This window comes from Dermacentor variabilis, chromosome 3 (genome assembly GCF_050947875.1).
Source record: "Dermacentor variabilis isolate Ectoservices chromosome 3, ASM5094787v1, whole genome shotgun sequence".
NCBI classification, from domain to species: domain Eukaryota; kingdom Metazoa; phylum Arthropoda; class Arachnida; order Ixodida; family Ixodidae; genus Dermacentor; species Dermacentor variabilis.
In genome coordinates, this window is record NC_134570.1 from 20,046,175 (window position 1) to 20,069,157 (window position 22,983).

A 22,983-nucleotide genomic window follows, 5' to 3' on the forward strand; every position below is an offset into this window, starting at 1 on the left:
AAGAGCGAACGCATTGCTTCCCAACAGAGTGAAAGATTCGTATTCTGTGCAACTATAGGTTCTGGAAAACGATTACATTTAAAGAAGCGCACCTGGCGGAGAACACGTTTGCAGTGTTACAGCGACGCCAATGTACCTATATCGCGCGTAATAAATCGACTCTCCATGTGTAAACGGGCATCGTGAAGGACTTCAGGGAGGGAAAGAAACAGCCTGTCTGTGACGTCATCGTATCAATCCCCCCTCCCTCTTAATTGCTGCCACATCACACGGCGCCGCCAGGTATACCAGGGCCACACTACTTTATCACAGTCGAGAATGGCAAGGTTTTCCATTTAATTTTTACTCAGCAAGCAGTACTTATGATAGCAGGCACATAAAATTAAAACTAGCGATATTGCCCGGAAAGTTCTGCTTGATCAGAGGCATGTTCGCATGTTTTATTATTATTATTATTATTATTATTATTATTATTATTATTATTATTATTATTATTATTATTTGATTCGTGAAAACATGAACGCCCCGCAAAAAGGAAGCAGGATAGTATTTTCGCATGCGCTGAGAACTGGCAGCTCGCGCGTGCAATAAAATGCGCAACCTTATAGATCGCGCGCATGCATGCACGCACATACAGACGAAACTCTAGCGGTCACGTGGTGGAATTGAGCCTTGAACTAGACTTGCCGACCGGAAATGCCTTCTTTTCGCTATTCAATTTACGCATCAACTTGTGAAGAAAGCCGGTGAAAGAAGATCTCGCGTGATCTCGGCCAAGGCCCAAAAATAAAGAGCGAACTTCCAGCTTGAGAACAGTTTCGCGACTGCCCCTCATTACGTTACGTAACACAGCACGCAATTTCAGTTCAAAGTAAGCGTCTGTTCTTATCCGCTGTCGCCCTTTAGCGAGCACACGCGCACACGCGTATCCTGTTCCCGCACCAAAATCCTGGTTAACCGACTTATCGGCGGAGAGATTTTACACCGCCTCTTGCTTTTTTTTATTAATGTTGTTATTATTTCTATTTATACAATGCTGCGGACCTTGCAAAGGTTCAAGCACTGAATTTCCTGTTTGTCTCTGTACTTTTCCACGGTATTATAGCCCCGCAATCCGTTTCGCAATGACAGTAAGGACAGCTGCAGTGCTTCAGTGGTGGAGGACGTGACGACGTCTCTGTTAAACGGCATTTCCGGCTCAGCTCAAGAGCTCTATACGTCCGCTCGAAGATTAATCCGTACCTGCGTGCCGTCGTATCTCGACATCGAAAAAAAAATTTTTGAAACACAAATCTCACGAGTTTTATTACGCGCTGCTCTCACTGCGAATACGAAAGCAATAAAAAAAAAAGGCACACGCGCAAAAATACACCGTGCAGTGCGCCACATTTTTTTTTTCTTTTTTTTTTAAGAAAAACACGATGAGGCGTCTCATTTCTGCGTGTGGGGAATTGCTGTTTTTGACAAAACGCAATGTCCGTCAGCTGAAAAGACCAGTGCATGGTTCCAACTATCGATTTCGACCGGTTCGCTGTAAATTACCGACAAAACTCATAGTTTTATTCTCGTTAATTTTTTTCCTAGTTTTGAAATCTCCGTCATCAGCATTAATAGGGGCGTCACACTTTAGCGCGAAAATTTGTTTTATATATATTGGAGTTTACAGAGCAGTATTTAGTTAGTGCCCCGAGGCCACAGTTGTTGGAGTAGACGAGTTCATCGGCTGACAAGCTGGCAAACTGGCCTTTGTAGCGTACAGAAGAGTCACTATATACTCCATCCGCGCAGGCGAGATGGGCTGCGCACGCTCGAGATTCGTAAACACTTTCTTGGCTCTCTTGGCTCGAATTATTGGCGTTTAGTTAGATTAATAAGTTAGCAACAGTGCAGCCAGATGCCCTTTCGAAGGAAATTAATCAAACGTGTCTGAAAAAGAAAAAAAAATGGAATTGGTCGTCAGCTCCGACAGACAACGGAATACAAACCTGTCATTTGAGTTATTACATTAATAATTAACGCGGCTAGCGAATCCTACAGTGTCTCCTCCGTGTATACAGTACAACTTCGTAACATGCGGTTGGATTCGAATTCTTTCGGAAGAAAAAAAAAACAATAACAAGAAAGAAAGAAAGAAGGTGCGCAGATTGGCGTTCTTCCGTGTTCCTAGCCAATAGCGTCTCCTAACTTTGAGTCCCCCGTTTCTAAAACTCCCCAATTTATGCCCTACATTCGGTTGCGAACTGTTAAATGGCTGAAATGTTTCACTTGCTCTATCATCATCCTTCGTACATTTAACCATTTAACGTTGTGGAGAAGTCAGCGAAATACTGAACTTACTTGTTTTCAACATTTCCAATTCATAATAAATAAATAAACAAACAAATAAATAAATAAATAAATCGGCCTCTTCGTTACGTTTGATTCGTTCTCTGCTGGTTTGTGTCAGCGCTTCGTCGTTTTTTGTTTTTTCCAGCACCGCCCTTGCCCTGTCTGTACACACTGTTCAGATACAATATGGATGGCAGTCATCCCAAGTCGCAAGTCGGCGTCGCAACAGCCCCTGGCGTTTCGCTACTCGGGTGGAGCGAGAGGCACCGTTCCTTTCACCTCCAGAGGTTCCGAACCAACGAAAGTTCTGCGGGAGTCCAAGTAAGCGGCCCGCGTCGACAGGTCGGGTCGCGCGCTAAGTGGCCTAGAAACATTTCGTGAATTCATTGAAAATATATTGTTAGTTTGCCACGCACAAGTGACATGCACTACGAATCGCACGGAGAAGAAGACTGTCTGCACGGATTACAGCTTCCCGAATAAAACAAAAATCTAGGGTTTTCACGTGCGAGAACCACTATTTGATTATGAGGCACGCCGTGTAAGCGCGGGGTCTCCGCATTAATTTGGACCCCCGTGGGGTTCTTTAGCGTACACCAAATGAACGATATACACATGAGCGTTTATGGCATAACCCTCCCCCCCCCCCTTTCCTCGGCGAAATGCAGTCGCCGCGGCCGGGGGTCGAACCCACGACCTGGTGCTTAGCGGCGCAACGCCGTAGCCACCAAGTCACCACGGAGGGTCTTTGAAAAGGTCACAGCAGCGAGTGGCAGACTTTCGGTAGGTCACTAAGTGCTTAAGGAAACGTTTGTTTAGGTTCATTCGTGAGATACGCTGGCCATCAAAACGTTAGAGCGCGCCCCGCCCATTTGGCACGTGTGTGCACACCGTGTCGCCAGTTTCCTTATTCACTAAATAGCACCCAAAGGAGGAAACATGCAGAGGTAATGTTTCCAGGAATCTCCGGACCGACGACACCGTCGAATAATCGAAGCTAATGGGACGTATAGCAGCAGAAGGAGGGGGGAAGCAAACATAAGAACAAATCTGCATTGCGAAATGCATGCACGGGCTTGCTCGCTATAGTAATAGTAGTCAGAAATTAATATGCGCGAGTCTGCGAAAAGGTTGTACCGACATTACATTTCTCTATAATCTCTCCTTTTTTTCTCTATAACGCACTATATCCTATATAGACGGGGAGAAATACTAAGCAACTTGGGGCACATTCAAACCTCGGTGACTATGATGTGTTTTTGGCTCCGCAATCACTTCCGGCCCATGCAGTGAGCATGCCCTTCGATATCTGTTTCTGTCACTCAGAGGCAGCTGCCGTCACGGGGTGATTGATATGAACACCACCTACTAAAATACCTTTGAACTGTTTCCCAACGTTCGTACTTGTTAGTTGTACTCATGTTCCGTGCGAGAAGTGTGTACGCGTAAGACTTCGCAAATATGTGGCGACGCTCCTATAGCGTTATCCAAATTCATAACACCGCGACCAAGTTTTGCATGTCCTCAGAGACAGCGCCAGTTGCTTGTTTATTTTAAGGGTTCGAAAATGCCTTTGTTGAGTGTTTTTGCGTTACACTCTCGACTTGTTCTTCGCCCTTAAAGCGAGAGGCTAAGAAGCGGGATGTCAGGGTGGCGTATCAGGTAGGCAAGCTTTAGGTGTTGCGCTGTCGCAACAGTACGGTACGGCATAATCTCTTGGCATGGTATAGCCACAAACACCGAACGATACACGACTGTTTTATACTCTGGGGAATCACCATTGATGACGGAAGTTTATGGTCTGCACTTTCCATTGACAGCTATATCCGCCGTTGATGTATGTCTATATTTACGTTCGTGCCCTTCATGACATTCATGCCACATTGCTTCACTGATAAAAATCTAATTCATTACTGAAGTAGTCTTCGTGGCGTAGCGCATACGATTTTGGAGCCACTCCAGCTCCCGAATACTTTACCATAACGATGTGAGCAATTTGCAATCAAACATTGAGTGCGCAGCCCCGCTACAGAAAAGAAAAAAAAAAGGAAAATTGTGCCTAATGTGCCCCTATCTGGCTACGCCATGCATACGATATCCACCGGCAAAAGGAACATTTAAACCAAGGATGCAATATTATAGGAACGTTAGTGAACGGAACAAAGAAAGAATGAAAATCAGATGTATCCAGACATGAACCGCTTGGCGCCATGTCTTCAGCTATTTCGCAACCTGTCGTATAATGGCCGCCTAACTGGGAGCATAGTTATGCGCCGCCGCCTTAATGTTCGAGAGTCGATTAAGAAAGAAAAATCGCGCGAAAGGAGCAAGAAACAAACCTCCTTGTTTTTGGGTAAAGTCCGAGCTGAAATAGTGGCCGTGGGTATCGAGCCTTTTAAATCATTCAAAGAAATCTGGGCACGCGCGCGTTCTCAAATTCTCGCGCATTCCGACGGAAAACACGATCTGCCGCGCGACACGCAATCGAACCGCGCCGCCGTCGGGGTTACACCTTCGCCGCTGCTGTGCGTACCGCAGCACGACTGCATGCAAAAGAGAGAAAGGCGAGCCCGCAGAATAACAGGCGGGAGACGCAAATAGTCGATCGCGCTCTGCGGAAGCAGGTGGAAGGGAGAGGAGGAGGGCTGCAGCCAATCGATTCAGCACCGCTGCAGACGGCGGTTCTTCTCGCCCCGGCTGTGCTCGAAATGAGCTGGCGACAAGATGAAGAACGCCCGCCGCCGCCGCGGATCGGTGCCCGGGAGGGAAATTTGCATTCCGCGCGAGTCGCGCCTTGGCACGGCATTTTCTGCATGCGCCGGCCGGCGCACGCCTCCCTCGAAGGGGTGGAGGTGGTGGGGATCACATACGCCGCAGCAGAACCGCTTTTTAATCTCAGTTAAGAGCGCCCGATTCGAAACTCTCCCATCGGAACCGCGTTACAAATAGCGCCGCCATGCCTGGGTCGAAATTTTCGAAGCAGGAAACCTCCGACGGACATATAGATATAATGCAACGTAAGCCTGCTAGCTGAGTGGCCAACTGCCAGGAACTCGCACGACTCGCGCAGTTTCCGTAAATTGGCCACAATCGGCGGCCGGCTTTTGAATCGGGAAGCTTCGAAGGGGTATGGCTAGAAAAGTGGCACGCGCCGCAGTTGTTTCGCGTCTAACATCGAATGGCACCAAAGACGACAACAATTGCACGTTTGTCCCGACAGAAATTTCTTATTTGCTCCAATGACGATAAAATTCCCGAGGGCGTGCGTTCTTCATTCGCTCTAAGCGAGTTTTCAGCTGTCAAAGGCAAAAGCGATGGAGTCGCTCCAGAAAGCCAAACAATGGCTCGCAAGCTTTTGTGTATGTGTATATGCGGGACGAATAAAAACGTTAAAAAGAAATGAGTCAATACCTAGCAATTTGTTACTTCTACGACTCCGATTGTCGAGGTAAAGTGTAACTAGCTGGCCGATTATGACGAGTGTGCACCGTTCCGCGAGCACGATGCAAACAATCGCGCACCTGCTACAACACACGCAACGGCCAAGCCGCGCGCACTCGCCCCAAGCAGCGATGGCGAGCGGTACCAGAGAAACCGAAGGTGAGAACGCAAGAGGGTGTGGGGGGAGGCGAGCACATCCGCCATGCGCCGCTTCCAACGAGTCCGCACACAAACTGCGACCGGCCAAGTATGTAGTATCGAGGCGCCGAGGGGTGTGCATGAGCCGACTCGGTTTCCCGGGCGAGGCGTTCCCCCCAGCACTACCGAGCAGTGACGGAAGGGCGCGAGAGGTGGCGCCACGCTCGAAACCGACAGGGCGAGTCGGCTGCTGCCGCCTCACCGCACGCGGCGGCGGCAACGGCAGCGCGGCTCATCGGAGCGTGACTAATGTCCGCCTCGGGGGTAGGCAGCAGCGCGCGGCTCGGTGGACAGCCCCGCTGAACCCCCCGCCAGAAAACAATAAACAAACCGCCGCTCTCGCTGGGCTGCCGCGCCGCTGTTATTTGAAATGCGGCAACACGCAAGCACAGCGCCTAGCGACGATGATCAAGGAAGTCGGCCCTGGTCGTCAAAAGCTTAGCCAACTGTGTGCGCGCACTCAATTACGAGCTTCCATGTGGAACTTGCTGTAAAGCGAGCCAACTTGGTTTGAGGGCGCTTTCTTCGGCCATCTGTATTTTGCTGAGTAGATTTTGTCAGGACACCGCAACCGTACGGTAGTTGCAGTGAAACACAAACGTGCACTAAAATCGAGGTGCTCAAACGCGTCTTTTCAGACAAATACGTTTCGAGACATGACGCAGTGTCCCGCTACACGGCACATACAGATTCACCAGACTAAGTTCCATTTGGCGCTCATTGATTGAGTCAATGCGTTCGGCGTAGAGATATCGCCGCAAGAGATGGCGATCGTTGTTTGAATCCAGCGCGAGGTTAGCATACGCTTTGAGGGCGTGGTGGTGACCCTTTTTTTTTTTTTTCGGTTGCGATTTACGGATTGACGACGAGGGCGCCGCAGCGGGGTAAAGTTATCCGCGCGCTGAAGACGGCGGAAGCAGGGGCATTACAGCCGCCAGCTCGCTTTGCCGGCGGCGGCTTTCACGAGAGGGGGGAGCGGGCAAGACCCGGTGGGGGGAGGGCGTTTTTAATGAGCGCCGCCGCTAAGAAGAGCAATTTGCGGCCACTCACCGGATGCCTATTGGGGAACATTGCGGATCGATGCAGCCGCCAGAGACGGCCGTCGGGGGGCGCCGCCTTCAGCTGGCTGCTGTCCACGCCGGCGCGGAAGACGCACCGGGCTCTTCAGGCGCCCGCCATGAAGTCAAAATCCCGCACGATCCAAGGTATCCGGCTTTCTCGCGAGCCACTCACAACGCGACCCAGGTGTGGAGTCTCCCAAAACACAACACAAGGCCGCGACGCTGCGAGCAATGGCGGCGAGCAGCGACAGCAGCGGGCGAGCAGGCGCCTCGGCGGTCGACGAAAGAGCGCGCTGTTTCCTCGGTGGGCCGCGGTGTGGCGCAGCGGCGCAACAATCCACAAGCAGAGAAGCGCGATGGGGAGGAGGGTGTGACACCCTCCCGGCGGGGCTCAACCCGACGACCACCGGCAAATCGGAACACCAAATATGGCTCACAGTATGATTGCCCTTATCAACAAACATGACCGGTCGCCAGCGCCACTTTCTCCCCTGGCGGCCGCTGCGAGCTCGTGGGGCGGGACGCGGCAAGCACGTGGGGTGCCCGCCTCCGCGCGACGCGCGCCAATCGTCGTGCCGCACGGCACCTCCGCTGACAGCCGCGCGTCAGGAGCGCGTGACCGGCGCGCGGCGGCCCTGATCTGTAAATACAACCGCGAGAGATAACCGGCCCGAGCAGTTTTCCCCGCTGCAAGATTTCCGGCCCTTCGAACTTGGTCGTCTTTCGCTCCTGTCGGCCTCAAAAGAAGAAGCGCCGACCGCGCGCCGTTCTCCACTATAAACAAGAACGCGCCCTCCTCCTTCCCCACTGCGTCGCGTCTCCTCCTCCGCGCTCTGCTGCGCGAGCTTAATTTAAATAAACTCTCCCGCGCTCCGCGAGCCTTGTAAACCCACTTAGGTGGTGATACATTGTGGTGGCACTGGGAGCGCACTAATTGCGCGCCGCCGCCGGCATAATGGAGAGTAATTGACGGACCAGGCGCACACTCTTTTCATAATTCTCGCTTCGCCTCTGCGGTGGCGGGCGGCTTCGTTCACCAGCAGAGTGGTGAAGTCTCACCCTCTCTGGTGACGCGCCGCCTCCACGCGGCACAGCGCCAAAGACAAGTTCGCGCCAAATTGCCTTTCTGCTCCTCTTCATAACTGGCATTTTCCGTGACACCCCACCGCAACTTTACTGTAATGAACGCCGTTTGCGCAGAGTAGGGCAGCGTGCGTCAAACATGACATGACCCGAATTGAAAGTAGATTTCCATCCTCACGATGACGACAACTGGTGTGGCTGCGGAACTCTTAGGAAGTTTTTCGCGAACGGTCAGATGAGGCTATCATTACGGGTCAAATGCGAGGTCCAGAAACACCGGTGAGCACTGTTCATACCCTTTTACAAGAATGCATGATGCGTTGCCTTCCTTCTCGTGATGTTGCGTGAAGTTCACGCAGTCGCTACAGTTAATCGCACGGCTTCAATTTTGAGCTCCCAACGCTAGAAGTATAAGGCATTCATCCGAGCAACTGGAGCCAGGGAACACGACGCAAGCTCATTTCCAACTTCGCAGCATATTTCAACCTCGCAGTACATAGCTACGATATATGTTCCAGAAGGGCACAAAAAAAAAAAAAGACATGAGGCAACGCAATACAGCGAACCACAATATGCATCGGAACGCGAGCAGTACCAACCGTATCGATCTCTATATAGCCGTGGTTTCTTTGCAGCGAATCGGTCCAGTGCGCACCATTGCATTGTTTCTTACCATATATATTTATTGCAGCATATTTCTGACTTACTTTTCCCCGCAATCTTAGTGCAAAAAGAAAAAAAATAATGATAAGAGGCCGCGAATTGATCAATTTCAAGACAATTGAAACACTTTAACAACGCTAGTTCATGCCAAAATATATTGCAATTGTGCGTCTCTATCTGTTAGAGCGTATAAAGCACACCGATATGATACACTGATTTACAGTTTATGTGAAGTTGTTATTTCGTTTACGTGAGTTTTGCTAAAGTTTCGTTCCGAGAAATACCTATAACATTTCAGCGCAATGTGCATCCATATTATTCGCTGCGTGTTCCAGAGAAGGCAGGCGGGCTCGCCCAATGTGCGCAACTATAATCTGTCTCCCTAACTCCCTGTAGTGCAGCGATGGCTATAGGGCTCGTGTCAGTCAATCAGGAGCCATTGTGTAAAAGGAAATGGGCTCGCCCATCGTGCGCTATATACCATACTCCGTCCCACCGCAGCGCGAAAGCTGGGGCTCGTTTCAGCCAATCCGGCGCCGGTGCGTGTTCCAAGAATGAGAGGTGGGCTTACCTATTGTGCGATAATACCGAAGTCATTGCAGTGCAGCGAATGCTCGGGCTCGTGTAAGCCAATCAGAAGCCGGTTGGATGTGTGTTCCATAGTGGGGAGGTGGGCTCGCCCACTGTGCGCTTCTTAGTTTAAAACTACGTATCAGAGACTCAGCGAAGGCTTGTGTCAGCCAATCAAGGGGCGGCCGGCTGCGTGTTCCAAATAAGGGAGGTGGGCTCACTCATTGTGCGATATACAGATCCTCACGCGTGAATCGTTTGTTGGTTGAGACTCCGTATCATGAGCTTCTTGGAGTGAAGTGAAGGTCACAGGTTAATTACATCATACATTCAGAAAATAGAATCAGATAGCGGACTTCTCCGTTTTCAACTGCTTATTGTCTTCCGCGCTACGCCTATACTGGCTGGAAGCATTGCGGAAGTAGCTCACAATGGGTGAGCCCACCTCCCTTAATTCTCTGGAACATGCAGCCCGTTTTACTGATAAGCCTTCGCTCGAAGTGTAGGCTGGTTAATTGAGTTTTTCCTCAACAGAACTCGTACATATATACGACAGCGAATCGCCCCATTGCCTCGTTCCTACCCACCCATATGTTTAGTTCAGCCCTTATACACTTGCATGTTCATTTTAATCTTTAGTTAGAACCTGTGACAACGCATGAATGTCAAGATATTGAACAAGAGAGAGGGGAGGATAAATGAAAGACGGGGAGGTTAGCCAGGACTGAGCCCAGATGGCTACACTTCTCTGGCGGCATGGGGTAAAGCGGAGGGAGATATTGAGAGAAGGCGAGAAAGCAATGTGTTTATATATGTCACCGACATAGCGAAAATTCTGAGCGCTGTATCACAGACGGTCGCTCAGTTCGGTTGCCTTCAGGAATCGCAACAACGCCTTTGTGGCCTTCTGCGGCTGTGTTACCGAAAGTCTTGTCCAACGAGAAACGTTTTCAAAAATTTACCTTGTGCATATACCCACCATGTTCTTTCCCTGTCTTTCACACGTATATATACTCGCATATATACATTCACTTTCTGAAAAGAACTGCAACCTGTTTAAAAGCACGAATGTGATCGCTGTTCTGGCGCTTAATTTTTGGCCACAATTGGCTCTTGCGCGCCATCAAACACACACTGAAACAACACATTAGCTAATCAATCGTTTCGTCAAATTATCTCCTTCCCATTCTTTGTATATATGCCCCCGCCTTCAGTTTGCTGACACTTCCTTGTCACCATGCAAACTCCTCACCAAAAGCGACAACGACACCGAAAGTGATCGACTGGAAACATGAGACGCCAGCTGCTATTCACGAGAACTATATGGGCTCCGACTGCCGGCAGCGACGGCAGCATATTCCAAGTGAGGTGTTTAAGGAAATGAAAGAAACATTTTTAGAGATTGTAGTGCAGAGCACTTAAGTTGTGCAGTCAACGACAGATCCAGCTTGTCTTGTCGAGAGTATAGTGGCCAAATGGCCGACATACATCTTACCCAGATAAAAGTAATTAAGTTACTGATGATGCACCGGGCAAAACAGTAACTAAGTACAGCACGAATTACTCTATTTTAGGAAGTACTTCAGCAGCACTACATACCGAAAGAAATCAACTATGTTGTTATTTAAGAATCATTTTCAATTTACTTACAAATCGCATATTTGTAAATGACATATTATAAAGAGCATTATACCAAAATGGCATTGTTTTCCTCAAAAAGTGTCGCCCATCGAAATTCAGATAGCGTACTCAGCTTTCTTCTGTTTTGCACAGGCGTCAGATTTCATTTGCGTATTGACCAGTTTTCTATGATAGAAAACTGAGATGAAAGCGCAAATGACCTGAAACACAGATAATTTGTTGCAATCGTGCAAGTATAACTTAAAAGTAACCTACATAGTGAGTACAAGTTACCGCAGAAAAATTAATAAGGTTAAGAGTACCAGTTACTAATTTTCAAAAGTAATTTCAAACAGGGGCGTATACCCGGAGGAGGGAGCGGGGTGCGCGAGGGGTGTATGCGCACTCCGGGCCCGTGCCGCGCCCCACCTCCGCTCCGAAGCTGCTGCGTACCAGGACGCTGCCTGTCCAACCCCCCGCTCCCCCCCCCTCCCCTTCCCAGGGAAAGAAAAAATTATTGGCTACGCCATTGACGGCAAGTTACCAAAATTAATCAAATTGCAATAACTGAGCATTGATTAACAGTGAACAAAGAATGACACTTAAGCCAACGCAAGCGGACTTGCGTTCGTCATGGCTGAGTAGCATTGAGGTTATACATGCAAGGCTGTTAACGTTTTCTTGTCTAATGATTCCTCTATATAGGAATCATAGTAATGTATTGCAGGAAATAGTCGATAACGAAAAAAGGCATAAACAAAACAATATTCAGAAACGCGAGTGTCAGCAATGCTAATCACATAATTTGTTGGCTTCGTGTCGCGGATAAATTTCTCTCCCTGAAATTTCACAAATGCACATGCGTCGCATCCACAGAGAAATGTGGATGCGCCCCGCTGAGATTGTGCCCCTGCACTCGAATTTTTTTTTTTTTTTTTGACCCTGTGCCTAATGCGTGAACATCGTCTGCCTTGGGTGGTTCAAAAATCGTCTTCAAGTAATGTTTTGGGCATTGCAGACAACTATGATTGTTAATTAAGAAGTTGGAAGAGCGACATGCTGCTTACAACACATTGAGTTTTTGGCAGTTCGCGAGGGAAACATTCGATTCATTGCCAAAACATTCCCGTGTAAATCTTTTCTTTGTTTTTCCTGACTTTTCCTTTTTGTCCTGAAGGTGTACACGATATATATATATAACTGTCGTTTCATTTTGAAAAAAGAATGGACCAGAATGGGTTACAGACACGATAGTTACATGATCAAAGAATACTGAGCGGCAAAGCCATGTATATTGTACAAGGCGTCAGGAAACTTTGAGCCCATGAATGGCTATAGATGAACATTTTATTTCCTATACACATTAATGAGCTGCCATCTAATATACCTGTTAACGTTTGGCTTTTCACAGACGATTGTGTTCTGTATCAAGTAATCAATTCTCATAATGACCATCCAGCCTTAACAGGAAGCTTTAGCTCGGGTGCTCCTATCTAAATACATGTAAAAGCAGAATTCGGTTTTCTCCGAAACCACACCACCACATTTGACGAGGTTTGTTGCAGTTAAAAGAAAAACTGAAAATCTAGTGCCTGTCCGTTTCGAATTTTTGATTTAGGTTGTCAATATTTAATAAAAATTGGCAAAAAAAGGAAATTTTCAGAAAACGAAACTATCAAGTTTACAACTCTCTAACTCAGTAAGCAAAAATGATATAACAATTCTGTGAATTGCATTTAATAGTACATCTAAAGCGGACAAAATTAATATGTTACACATGACCCTAAAAAATTGAGTAATATGGAAATACAGGTTTTGCGGAACCCTTGTACACAACGTAAAAATCCACGTAAGATATAAATTGACATATCGAATTTGACCGCTTTGAATCACCTAATGAATGCCGTTTACAGAACCGCGATATCTGTTTTTAATGCAGAGATATTAATTCATAAACTTCGTGCGTCTATTTTTTCCAAACTTTCAAATTCTTGAATATCATTTTCATAAAATTAAGGCCCTCAATCGAAATTCTGCTACCAACAGTCACTAGAACTTAACTTTCTCTCTCAAATACAACACATCTCATTAGAATCGGTTCTGGGGTTATTTCAGAAAAGCGTTTTTGCGTTTTACATGTATTTGAATAGGCCGTGTTGGAGTTGGCCGGAGCTGAAGCTTCCTCTTAAATGACGCTCTAACACTGGTATCCAAATGGTGCAATGACTGGCAAATGACAACGAAAATCTGCAATTTTATCATTTGGGATATATATATATATATATATATATATATATATATATATATATATATATATATATATATATATATATATATATATATATATATATATATATATTATGACACCTCATGCACTTAAAGGGACTGACAACCAATTTTCATGGTACCTTTTTTTAGTACAATGGAAAGCTTACAAGTCAGAGTGTATAATCGTGAATTGCTAACGCGGAAAACGCCGTGGAACATTCTTTATCAGAATTTTTCGATCTGCAGACAGGACGCAGTCGTTCTCTGGAAGCATGCTGAAACTGTGATAGGTGAGCGCGATAGCGATCATACGCCGGCATTAGTGGGAGGCAGACAAGTGTGGCCGTAACTGTATGATTTTGTTTATCAAGTCGTTCCTGCGATTCATGTTTTCCGAATTGTTAAATTATTCCTGCGATAATAGCTCCGTGTTTTCGTGGTTTCCTGTCCAACTAACTGCTTTGGTATTTAACCAGTTAAAACGAAACCAATCGGATCGAAAACGAAACGGCGCCTTTACACGTGATACTGGGTTCAGTGTGGTGCCGTAGCCACGCACGCGTTTTTGATTTCCGAAGCATAGAATAATGCGCGAGTGATTAATAATATGCAATTATAAGCAATAATTATGCTGTGCTCAATAACAGTCGGCTTACGTACAGTAATCTCATAGACTACATCATAAATATAGGTTTCACCGCCAGGTCTCTCCACTTACCGGTTTTTGAGACTTTGCCAGTTCAAAATTATAATTCCTACTTAATTCGCCAACAGAGTGCTAGATTCTATCACTATAAATCATGGTAATTTCGTTTCTATCACCGTCTCACAACACATTATGGCCAGTTGTCAGTCCCTTTAATCCAATTAAAGAGTGCAGATATCTTGGCTTAACATTAACTAAGAGATAACTTAAGAAGTAATCGTCATGTTAACAACATATACCTCAACGCACGAAAAAGCAATTTACACAGACGTCTCACAGTAGCACCGTCAACAACTATAAGCTACTAGCACATAACACATTTGTTCGATCGGCCTTGGAATATGCCACTGCTTGGTTTCCCTTCACCAAACAACTCATTAATAAGCTAGAAGTTGTTCAAAGAAAGGCACTCAGATTCATTTACAACAAATATACAATGACAGACTCACCCACATAATTAATGAAACAAGCCAGCATTCTCACTTTAGAAAATTGAGCCAAGCTTTCGCGACTGAAGATCGTGTATCAAAAAGTTTGCAGAAACTCCACTGGAGTTGTTTCAGTATGCGTAAGCATACACCCCAATTTCAGTTGACTCACACGCAAATTTAGATTGGGTCATCCCCAAATTTAGGTTGGCCCACTCCCAGATTTTATGTTGGCAAACCCCCAATTTAAGGTTCGCCCATGCGCACATTTCTAGTTGGTCCACCCCCAAATTTCAGTTGGCCAGCCCCCAAATTTCAAGTCAGCATACCTCCAAATTTCAGTTGGCCCACCCCTAAATTTCAAGTTGGTCCAACCCCAAATTTAGGTTGGCGCACCCCCAAGTTTCAAGTTGGCCCACTCCCACGTTTAAATTCGCCAATTCCCAAAATTTAAGTTGCCCCACCCCCAAATTTAAGTTTGCCAACACCCAGACGTCAAGTTGGCCCACCCACAAATTTCATTTGGCCTGCTCTTATTATGGGCTTCCCCGTTAATTTTTATGGAGCCCTGTGTATATGCCTATTGGAATTATTTGTGATCAATTTTATTTTCTGTATTTCGTTTTGGTTGTTCTATATCGCATGTAAAGCTATCGATCATCTACGTCTATACACTATTATAACGATTAAATGCGTTAACTTCGCAAATTTTGCATTTTTTTTGCAGATACAAGGCCTTGTTCGCGTGACAGGCTGTGGTACTCGCCAAAGAGCACTTACGCATTTATAATACATACCCATTTAACAACAGACAGTTCAAAATACGTATCTATAACACAGACACTACCTATACCCGTCATAAACATTATAACATTAAACGAAAGCTTATTTCATACCAAAAGTATAAGTATATTTCCATTTTTTTTCCTTTAATGATCCGGGAATTAAACAAGCTGGATTCTTCTATTATCAACAGCCAAACATTGCCTTTCTTTTTTTTTTTAATGATTAGTCGGGGCGTAATTATGTGCTTTACAATTATGGCCTACCCGTGTTATTACTTGCTTTGGAATTTATTGTATACACAGTTCTAACTTGTACTTGCGATACGTAAAATGAACCATATGGTTTATTACAATTCTCTTCAATCTTAACTTTAGTACTACCAGGTATTATTTTCTGTTATTTCTGCTTGGCGTACTGTTTACGTATACTTATTATCTAACTATATTGTGTAATCAAATTTGTACCCATTGACATTTTATATGTGTTAAGATTACCTATGTACATGCCCTTCCAGTTATGGTCCCAGATCGAATCGACACTATCGATAAATAAATGCACACGAAATGAAGCGAGGCGAACAGCATTGGCGGCCGGCTATTGCGTACGTATACGACGGGCATCGCTCGCACCGACGGTCGCCACGTCCCGTCTCTTTTGCGGCTCAATTAGTTTTCATCGGTGTCTTGTTTCAGCACGAGGAAATCAAGGACTTCGTCGATAACACTTGCGTTAAGCGCGCTGCATTCCATTTTACGTCGCCGCGAGCGAGGGCAGAATATAAAGTGAGTCGAAGTGTCGAGCGATGCCGCTATAAACCTGTATAAGTGGTTTCAACCCTCTAACGTTACCGAACAATGTACTGTGGACCTTCGCTTGAGGTCTCACCTGCACACGCTGCCTTTGAGTGCTCGACTAAATGTGCTGCATTCCGAGTTAGGTGGCACGTGTGTGTACGATTAATTCCACGCCATATACAAGGTGTTGCACGCAACTTGAGCCACACCTCAAAAAACATGCAAATGCCGCGCATACTGCACAGAGCCAAGGTTGTTGTTTGCCGTCGTTTGCAGATACTCAGATTACTTTATTTGGATACCGCCTAATTAGATTAGTCTTGATTAATTAGCCAACTTCTCAATTATTGTAATAAGATGAAAAAAGTCAATTAGAAAATTGCAGAGCAACACGAAAAACTACCGATACAGGCTTCTGTTGCTCAATACGTGCTATATGAAAGTGTTTTTTCCGAGCGGGAAAGAAGCCCACGAATACACGCAAAGTGTCTCGAGAGGCCAGTCGCGCGGCAATTTTGCGTGCATTTGCAAGCTTCTTTGGCCAAGAAATGGATGGATTATTCCAATTCATAGCGAATAAAATTCTGAATATCTGTGGACTCCAGCGATGTATAACGTAGAATTTTGTGTTAAAATAAAATATGTAAGGTGAGATCGAATGAATAACAGTTCACAAAAAGTACACAAAAAGGAAAAGATAGCCACGGCAAACATTATGCTATAGCTTGTCGTCTCGTTTTCTTTTTCAAATCCATCTTCTCAGTCGCGGGACAGTACCTAGCACGTCCGCGTCGGCATATGATAGGCATGCATTTGCCAGCTGGGCGCTTTCCTGTTACCTTTGTGCACCTGTGTTTTATCTCATGTTTCGAGTTGTACATGCCGTATCATAGGTCAAGTAACAAATAATCGCTGAGTGAGTGAGTGAGTGAGTGAGTGAGTGAGTGAGTGAGTGAGTGAGTGAGTGAGTGAGTGAGTGAGTGAGCGAGCGAGCGAGCGAGCGAGCGAGCGAGCTACACTGACTGAATGACCCGTCCATATGGCAGCACAAGTGTCACTGCAAAGCGGCCCGCACTATATATACCGTTCCGATGCCAAATGTTTTCCCATGAGACGCTTTCATGAAGCGCGCAGTCAAGGAATTTCTCAGTTCAAAGGAAGCGACACGCGTTAATTAAGCCGAAGATAAAGTATGGAGTTGTGTCAAATGAAAAAAAAAAAGAAGTAGCGATATATAGCCTCCTCTGAAAGAAGGAATTTCTAATTAAGTGAGAACCGTCAGCGCGACGTGCTAAATTGCAGGGTCGATATTCGAAATGCGGGAGCTCTCACTGGACACCTGTTCGAGAGCCTTTTTTCTGTCATCTAGAGTTTAATGCTTACAAGACGTCAAAAAACTGATCCCCCCCCTCCCCTCCTTCCTTTTTTTTCCACCGCTTTTCTCTTTTACCTTTCGTTCTGCCTCCTATAGCTGCGCGACCTCGGTTGTCCATTCGTGTCGTGTCGCAAGGCTAAAAAAAAAAAAAAAAAGCGTCAGTGCTGGCCTATGTATACGAGGGTGAATCAGAAAGTCATTTCCCCTATTTTCTACTATAGACAAAATAAGGCACAGTCGCGGGCAATATGACTTGCAACACCCTTGTTCGTGGTCGAAGGGGTTCCATGGAGGGCTGCGCGGCGGCTCTGACATGCGAAATAGCGGTTTAATAAATGCCGCTAATTGAAGCTGTGTTTAGACCTGGAACTTACCCTGTGTCTGCGCAGCCGTATACAGTCTTGGAGCCCCTTCTACCACGGGCACCGGTGTCGCAGGTCATATTGCACGGGACGCATACAGGTATAATTACAAATATATACACTATTTTTCCACACGGTCCCAACACCGGTTCAGACATTTGCCCCATGGCAGCACTAAATTTGAGGTGCCCCTGTGGTAGAATTCGTCCGGCTGAAAGCGGAACCACCGTCGGACTGTTGCCATGGCTTCATCGTTGCACGTGAATCGCCGTCCTGCCAGGAACTTCTTCAGCAGACCGAAAATGTGGAAATCACTATATGGCGAGGTCTGGACTTTATGGTGGGTGGTCCAGACTCTCCCAGTGAAATGACCGAAGCTTGTCGGCGGTTCTGATTGAAACAGGTGGTGCCGCATTGTCGTGGAGGATAACCGCCATCTTCAACAACTGACAGCAGCGCCATCCACATAGGATGACAGCAGCGCAGGCGTCCACATAGGATGCGCGTTGTGAAATAGCCTTTCTGTTTTCCGTGTATCTATAGCAGTCTGTAAGCAACGGTCATTAAATTACTCCAGTAAAACGGGCGTGAATAATGTCGCCTTCGTGAGAGAGAGATAAACATTTATTTTTCTCCACGTCCGGAGTCTGAAGTTCGTGAGTGCGTAAGCAGTAACACATATCTTCGTATTGATATCCCAGTTTGCCAAGCCACAGATACACCTGGCCCTGCATGTATACCCTATACAGAACAACCACCAAACTGTAAGCTCAGTCACGCCACAGATACACTTGACCCTGCATGTTTGACCTATACAGAACAACCACCAAATATCATAAGCTCAGTGTTAGCAGGATTTCCATGCATCAAATTAGAGATGTTTTAGATTAGGGGGACGCGCAAGCGTTGGGGCCTGCTAGCGCTTGGGGCCACAGTACTGTGCATGCGCAGAACGGTCTGCGCATGCACAGGCCACGTTGATGCAACAGCCAAAAAGTGCTTCTGCTGAGAGCTCAGCCAATTTGAAGGTAACTGCGCCTGTGCACGAAAACTGATGTTCTGTATCTGAGGTGGAGCTTGCAAGAATTAAGGACTCTTATAGACAAGATGGCGGGATCGCAAAGGAGAAAGAACGCGACGATGGATTTCCGTGGAGACAGCTGGTAAAAAAATATTTATGCGCCCAGGAATACTATAGTATAGACCAAAAAAAATTCAATTTGATTCAGATATTGACTTGGCGCAACACTACTCATGAGCAAGCTGCTATACTCAAATGAGGAGTTTACCACGCAGCATGCACACATGCGCTGTGGCACCGGTTGCCCATATATGTGCCTCGTGATCCGGATGGCTACCATTTCTGTCAGTGTTGGACCCACTAGATTGTCGAATTATGTCATCGCTGTTGTATTGGTTCTTAACTGAGACAAAAATGTGAGGCTTGGTTATATATGATAAAGAACCCACTATGCAAAAAACGCAGCAATAACAAAGCGCTAAACAACAACAGCAAAAAAGGCATCAATAGAAATAATTTTAACTTGAGGATGGACTTCAGCCAGATGTATAGCTGAACACAACAACCGTTGGGTATAGCGAGTAAGTTTTCAGAGACATTGCTGCACAATAATCTTGAATAAGTGTACGGTATGCGTCACAGATGCGTTACCAACAAGCCTACATTGCAACAACCCTCGTGAACAATAATCTTGTTTGATTTTCTTTAATTCCTCATATGTCTTGTGGCGAGTCCTCCAGAAATTAATAAAGAGAGAAATGATTAAAACCATCTGAATTTTCTGCCTCAAAGGAAAGATAAAAAGAAAGCACTCCCTTCAACACAACACAGAGTGCCGAATGTACTCAGAACGCGAGATAGTTGAGCAAGTTGGTAGGCCTTTATGGTGTACGTACAAAACACATGCACAAGAGTAACGACAACACATTCCTCGTGATGTCAAGCGCATATAATGTATGTACGGTCATCGTATGACCTGTGACTATATAACATAAGTAACCTAACCATGCTAAAGTACAGTTGAGTATACAGCAACGGGGTCAACAGCAATACACTCATTGGAGCCAGTGAGATATTAAGACAAGGTGGCATAATTCGGCAGGGTCAACAACTGCATGCAATACGCTCCACCAGAAATGTGTTCCAGAAAAACATTTATGTGTCACTATTCAACTGTGCTGTGCATACCTCTGCGCAGGCGCTGTGCAATCTACAGATTGCACGATTGCGGGCCTCCGCGCGAGCGCACGCATGCACACACACACACACACACACACACACACACACACGCGCACGCACGCACGCACGCACACACACGCACGCACGCACACAGTGGGTGCGTGGTGTCGTTTGGTATACACGAAACACCGCTTGTTCAAGTCAGCACCGCTACAGGCGACAACAAGGGGGGTGATTTTTTTCCCCCTGCGCGGCGCGCTCGCGTGATGCCGCGCTGCACTCTGTCGAGCGTGCCGAGCTGGCCGACACATGGTCGGGCACGCCGCGTGCGAGCGGAAAGGGGGGGGGGGAGGGGCTCTTTGTTTCACGACGTGGGCCGCATTATCGGCGACCGCTTCAGTGCACACGTGCGCTGCCGGAAAGAGCGCTGCGTTTGTATATGCGGCACCGTTGGCTCGTCGCGCGTAGTCGCGCCCGCTTCGCCAAGAGGTGGCGCTGCCCGTCGCGACAAAGAGCTCTGGGGGAGTGGAGGGTTGGGCAGCACAATTAAAATCCATCTGCTCCCTCTCGCTCTCAGCTGCCGCGTGTGTTTTTCAACGATTATTGAACGCGAAGCAACGACGTACACGTCCTACCAGACAGAGATGCGAGCATGACACAATGGGACTCGCTTTGACTCGTACGCCCGCGCTCCCGCAGAACAGGCGTTATTCCAGCGATGTGCGCTGTGTACGTTGAGTAATAAAGGAACGGCCTGGTGTTCGGTAATTTCTAACTTGTAATACAGTATGCGCGTTACGTGTACCCGCGACCGCCTGCAGGCAGGTGTCAGTCTTGCTTCAATTATTTGGCTTCACTGGGAGAAATGAATAGTTGTATAAAAATAAAGAGATAAAGATTGTTGTAAAGCAGTGATTTGGGCTTGTTGGTAAGGCATCGTGAGGCTTATAGCGCTTGAAAAAGACAAGGACGAAAGGGAGACGTGACACACACAGGCGCTAACGTGCAACAAACTTGCTCGTGCCCGTTCCCACCATCTGGCAACACTACCGTCAGAAAGGCCGCAGGCATCATTTTGTTCTACGATTTTGAATGATTACACCTGCCTTCCATCAGACTTCACCCCCGCAACTAAGCCATCGATTCCTCCATGGTGTTTGGCTCGACCTGCAGTGCACCTCACCATACCAGGAATCAGGAAAAAATCTGAGCTGTCATCACCTGCTCTTAAGCAACTCTGCTCCTTTTGCACGAGAGGTACGCCGACCACGTACATACATATTTATACTGATGGATCGGCAACTCTCCAGTGTTCTTCTGGAGCCGTGGTGTTCCCAGCGAAAGCCACCACCATCAGCGTTAAGAGACAAAGCCGGCAATATCATTACTAATATGGATGAGATAGTTCAAGTGGCTGAGGATTTCTATAGAGATTTATACAGTACCAGTAGCACCCTCGACGATAATGGAAGAGAAATTAGTCCAGAGGAATTCGAAATCCCAAAGGTAACGCCGGAAGAAGTAAAGAAAGCCTTGGGAGATATGCAAAGGGGGAAGGTAGCTGGGGAGCATCAGGTAACAACAGATTTGTTGAAGGATGGTGGCCAGATTGTTCTAGAGAAACTGGCCACCCTGTATACGCAATGCCTCATGACCTCGAGCGTACCGGAATCTTGGAAGAACGCTAACATAATCCTAATCCATAAGAAAGGGGACGCCAAAGACTTGAAAAATTATAGACTGATCAGCTTACTGTCCGTTGCCTACAAACTATTTACTAAGGTAATCGCAAATAGAATCAGGAACACCTTAGACTTCTGTCAAGCAAAGGACCAGGCAGGGTTCCGTAAAGGCTACTCAACAATAGATCATATTCACACTATCAATCAGGTGATAGAGAAATGTGCGGAATATAACCAACCCTTATATATAGCTTTCATTGATTACGAGAAAGCGTTTGATTCTGTCGAAACCTCAGCAGTCATATAGAGGCATTACGGAATCAGGGTGTAGACGAGCCGTATGTAAAAATACTGAAAGATATCTATAGCGGCTCCACAGCCACCGTAGTCCTCCATAAAGCAAGCAACAAAATCCCAATAAAGAAAGGCGTCAGGCAGGGAGATACGATATCTCCAATGCTATTCACAGCGTGTTTACAGGAGGTATTCAGAGACCTGGATTGGGAAGAATTGGGGATAAAAGTTAATGGAGAATACCTTAGTAACTTGCGATTCGCTGATGATATTGCCTTGCTTAGAAACTCAGGGGACCAATTGCAATGCATGCTCACGGACCTGGAGAGGCAAAGCAGAAGAGTGGGTCTAAAAATTAATCTGCAGAAAACTAAAGTAATGCTTAACAGTCTCGGAAGAGAACAGCAATTTACAAAAGGCAGCGAGGCACTGGAACTCGTAAGGCAATACATCTACTTAGGGTAGGTAGTGACGGCGGATCCGGATCATGAGACGGAAATAATCAGAAGAATAAGAATGGGCTGGGGTGCGTTTGGCAGGCATTCTCAGATCATGAACAGCAGGTTGCCATTATCCCTCAAGAGAAAAGTATATAATATCTGTGTCTTACCAGTACTCACCTACGGGGCAGAAACCTGGAGGCTTACGAAAAGGGTTCTACTTAAATTGAGGACGACGCAACGAGCTATGGAAAGAAGAATGATAGGTGTAACGTTAAGGGATAAGAAAAGAGCAGATTGGGTGAGGGAACAAACGCGAGTTAATGACATCTTAGTTGAAATCAAGAAAAAGAAATGGGCATGGGCAGGACATGTAATGAGGAGGGAAGATAACCGATGGTCATTAAGGGTTACGGACTGGATCCCAAGGGAAGGGAAGCGTAGCAGGGGGCGGCAGAAAGTTAGGTGGGCGGATGAGATTAAGAAGTTTGCAGGCATGGCCTGGCCACAATTAGTACATGACCGGGTTTGTTGGAGAAGTATGGGAGAGGCCTTTGCCCTGCAGTGGGCGTAACCATGATGATGATGATGATGATGATGATGATGATGATGAGTTTCAAGACATGTCACCCGACAGCGATGGCTGCGGAGCTTTCAGCTCTTCGCTCTGCACTTCGTCTCGTC

At 46.6% G+C, this 22,983-nt stretch overlaps 1 protein-coding gene across 11 annotated transcripts in view; it reads right to left on the reverse strand.

The window, feature by feature from the left end:
- The window catches only part of LOC142575238 (transducin-like enhancer protein 4), a 114,765-nt gene that overhangs the window by 78,983 nt on the left and 12,799 nt on the right, over positions 1-22,983 (reverse strand). For 5 of the 11 annotated variants that reach the window (XM_075684411.1, XM_075684409.1, XM_075684408.1 and 2 more), the window contains exon 1: positions 7,018-7,464. The exons of 3 other annotated variants lie outside the window; for them this stretch is intronic. In XM_075684411.1, coding sequence (XP_075540526.1) covers positions 7,018-7,038 — 21 coding nt within the window. In that variant the 5' untranslated portion in view covers positions 7,039-7,464. Of the gene's footprint in view, positions 1-7,017; positions 7,465-22,983 lie in introns of those variants that run through there. 3 more of the 11 variants (XM_075684413.1, XM_075684407.1, XM_075684415.1) reach the window with 2 other exon arrangements.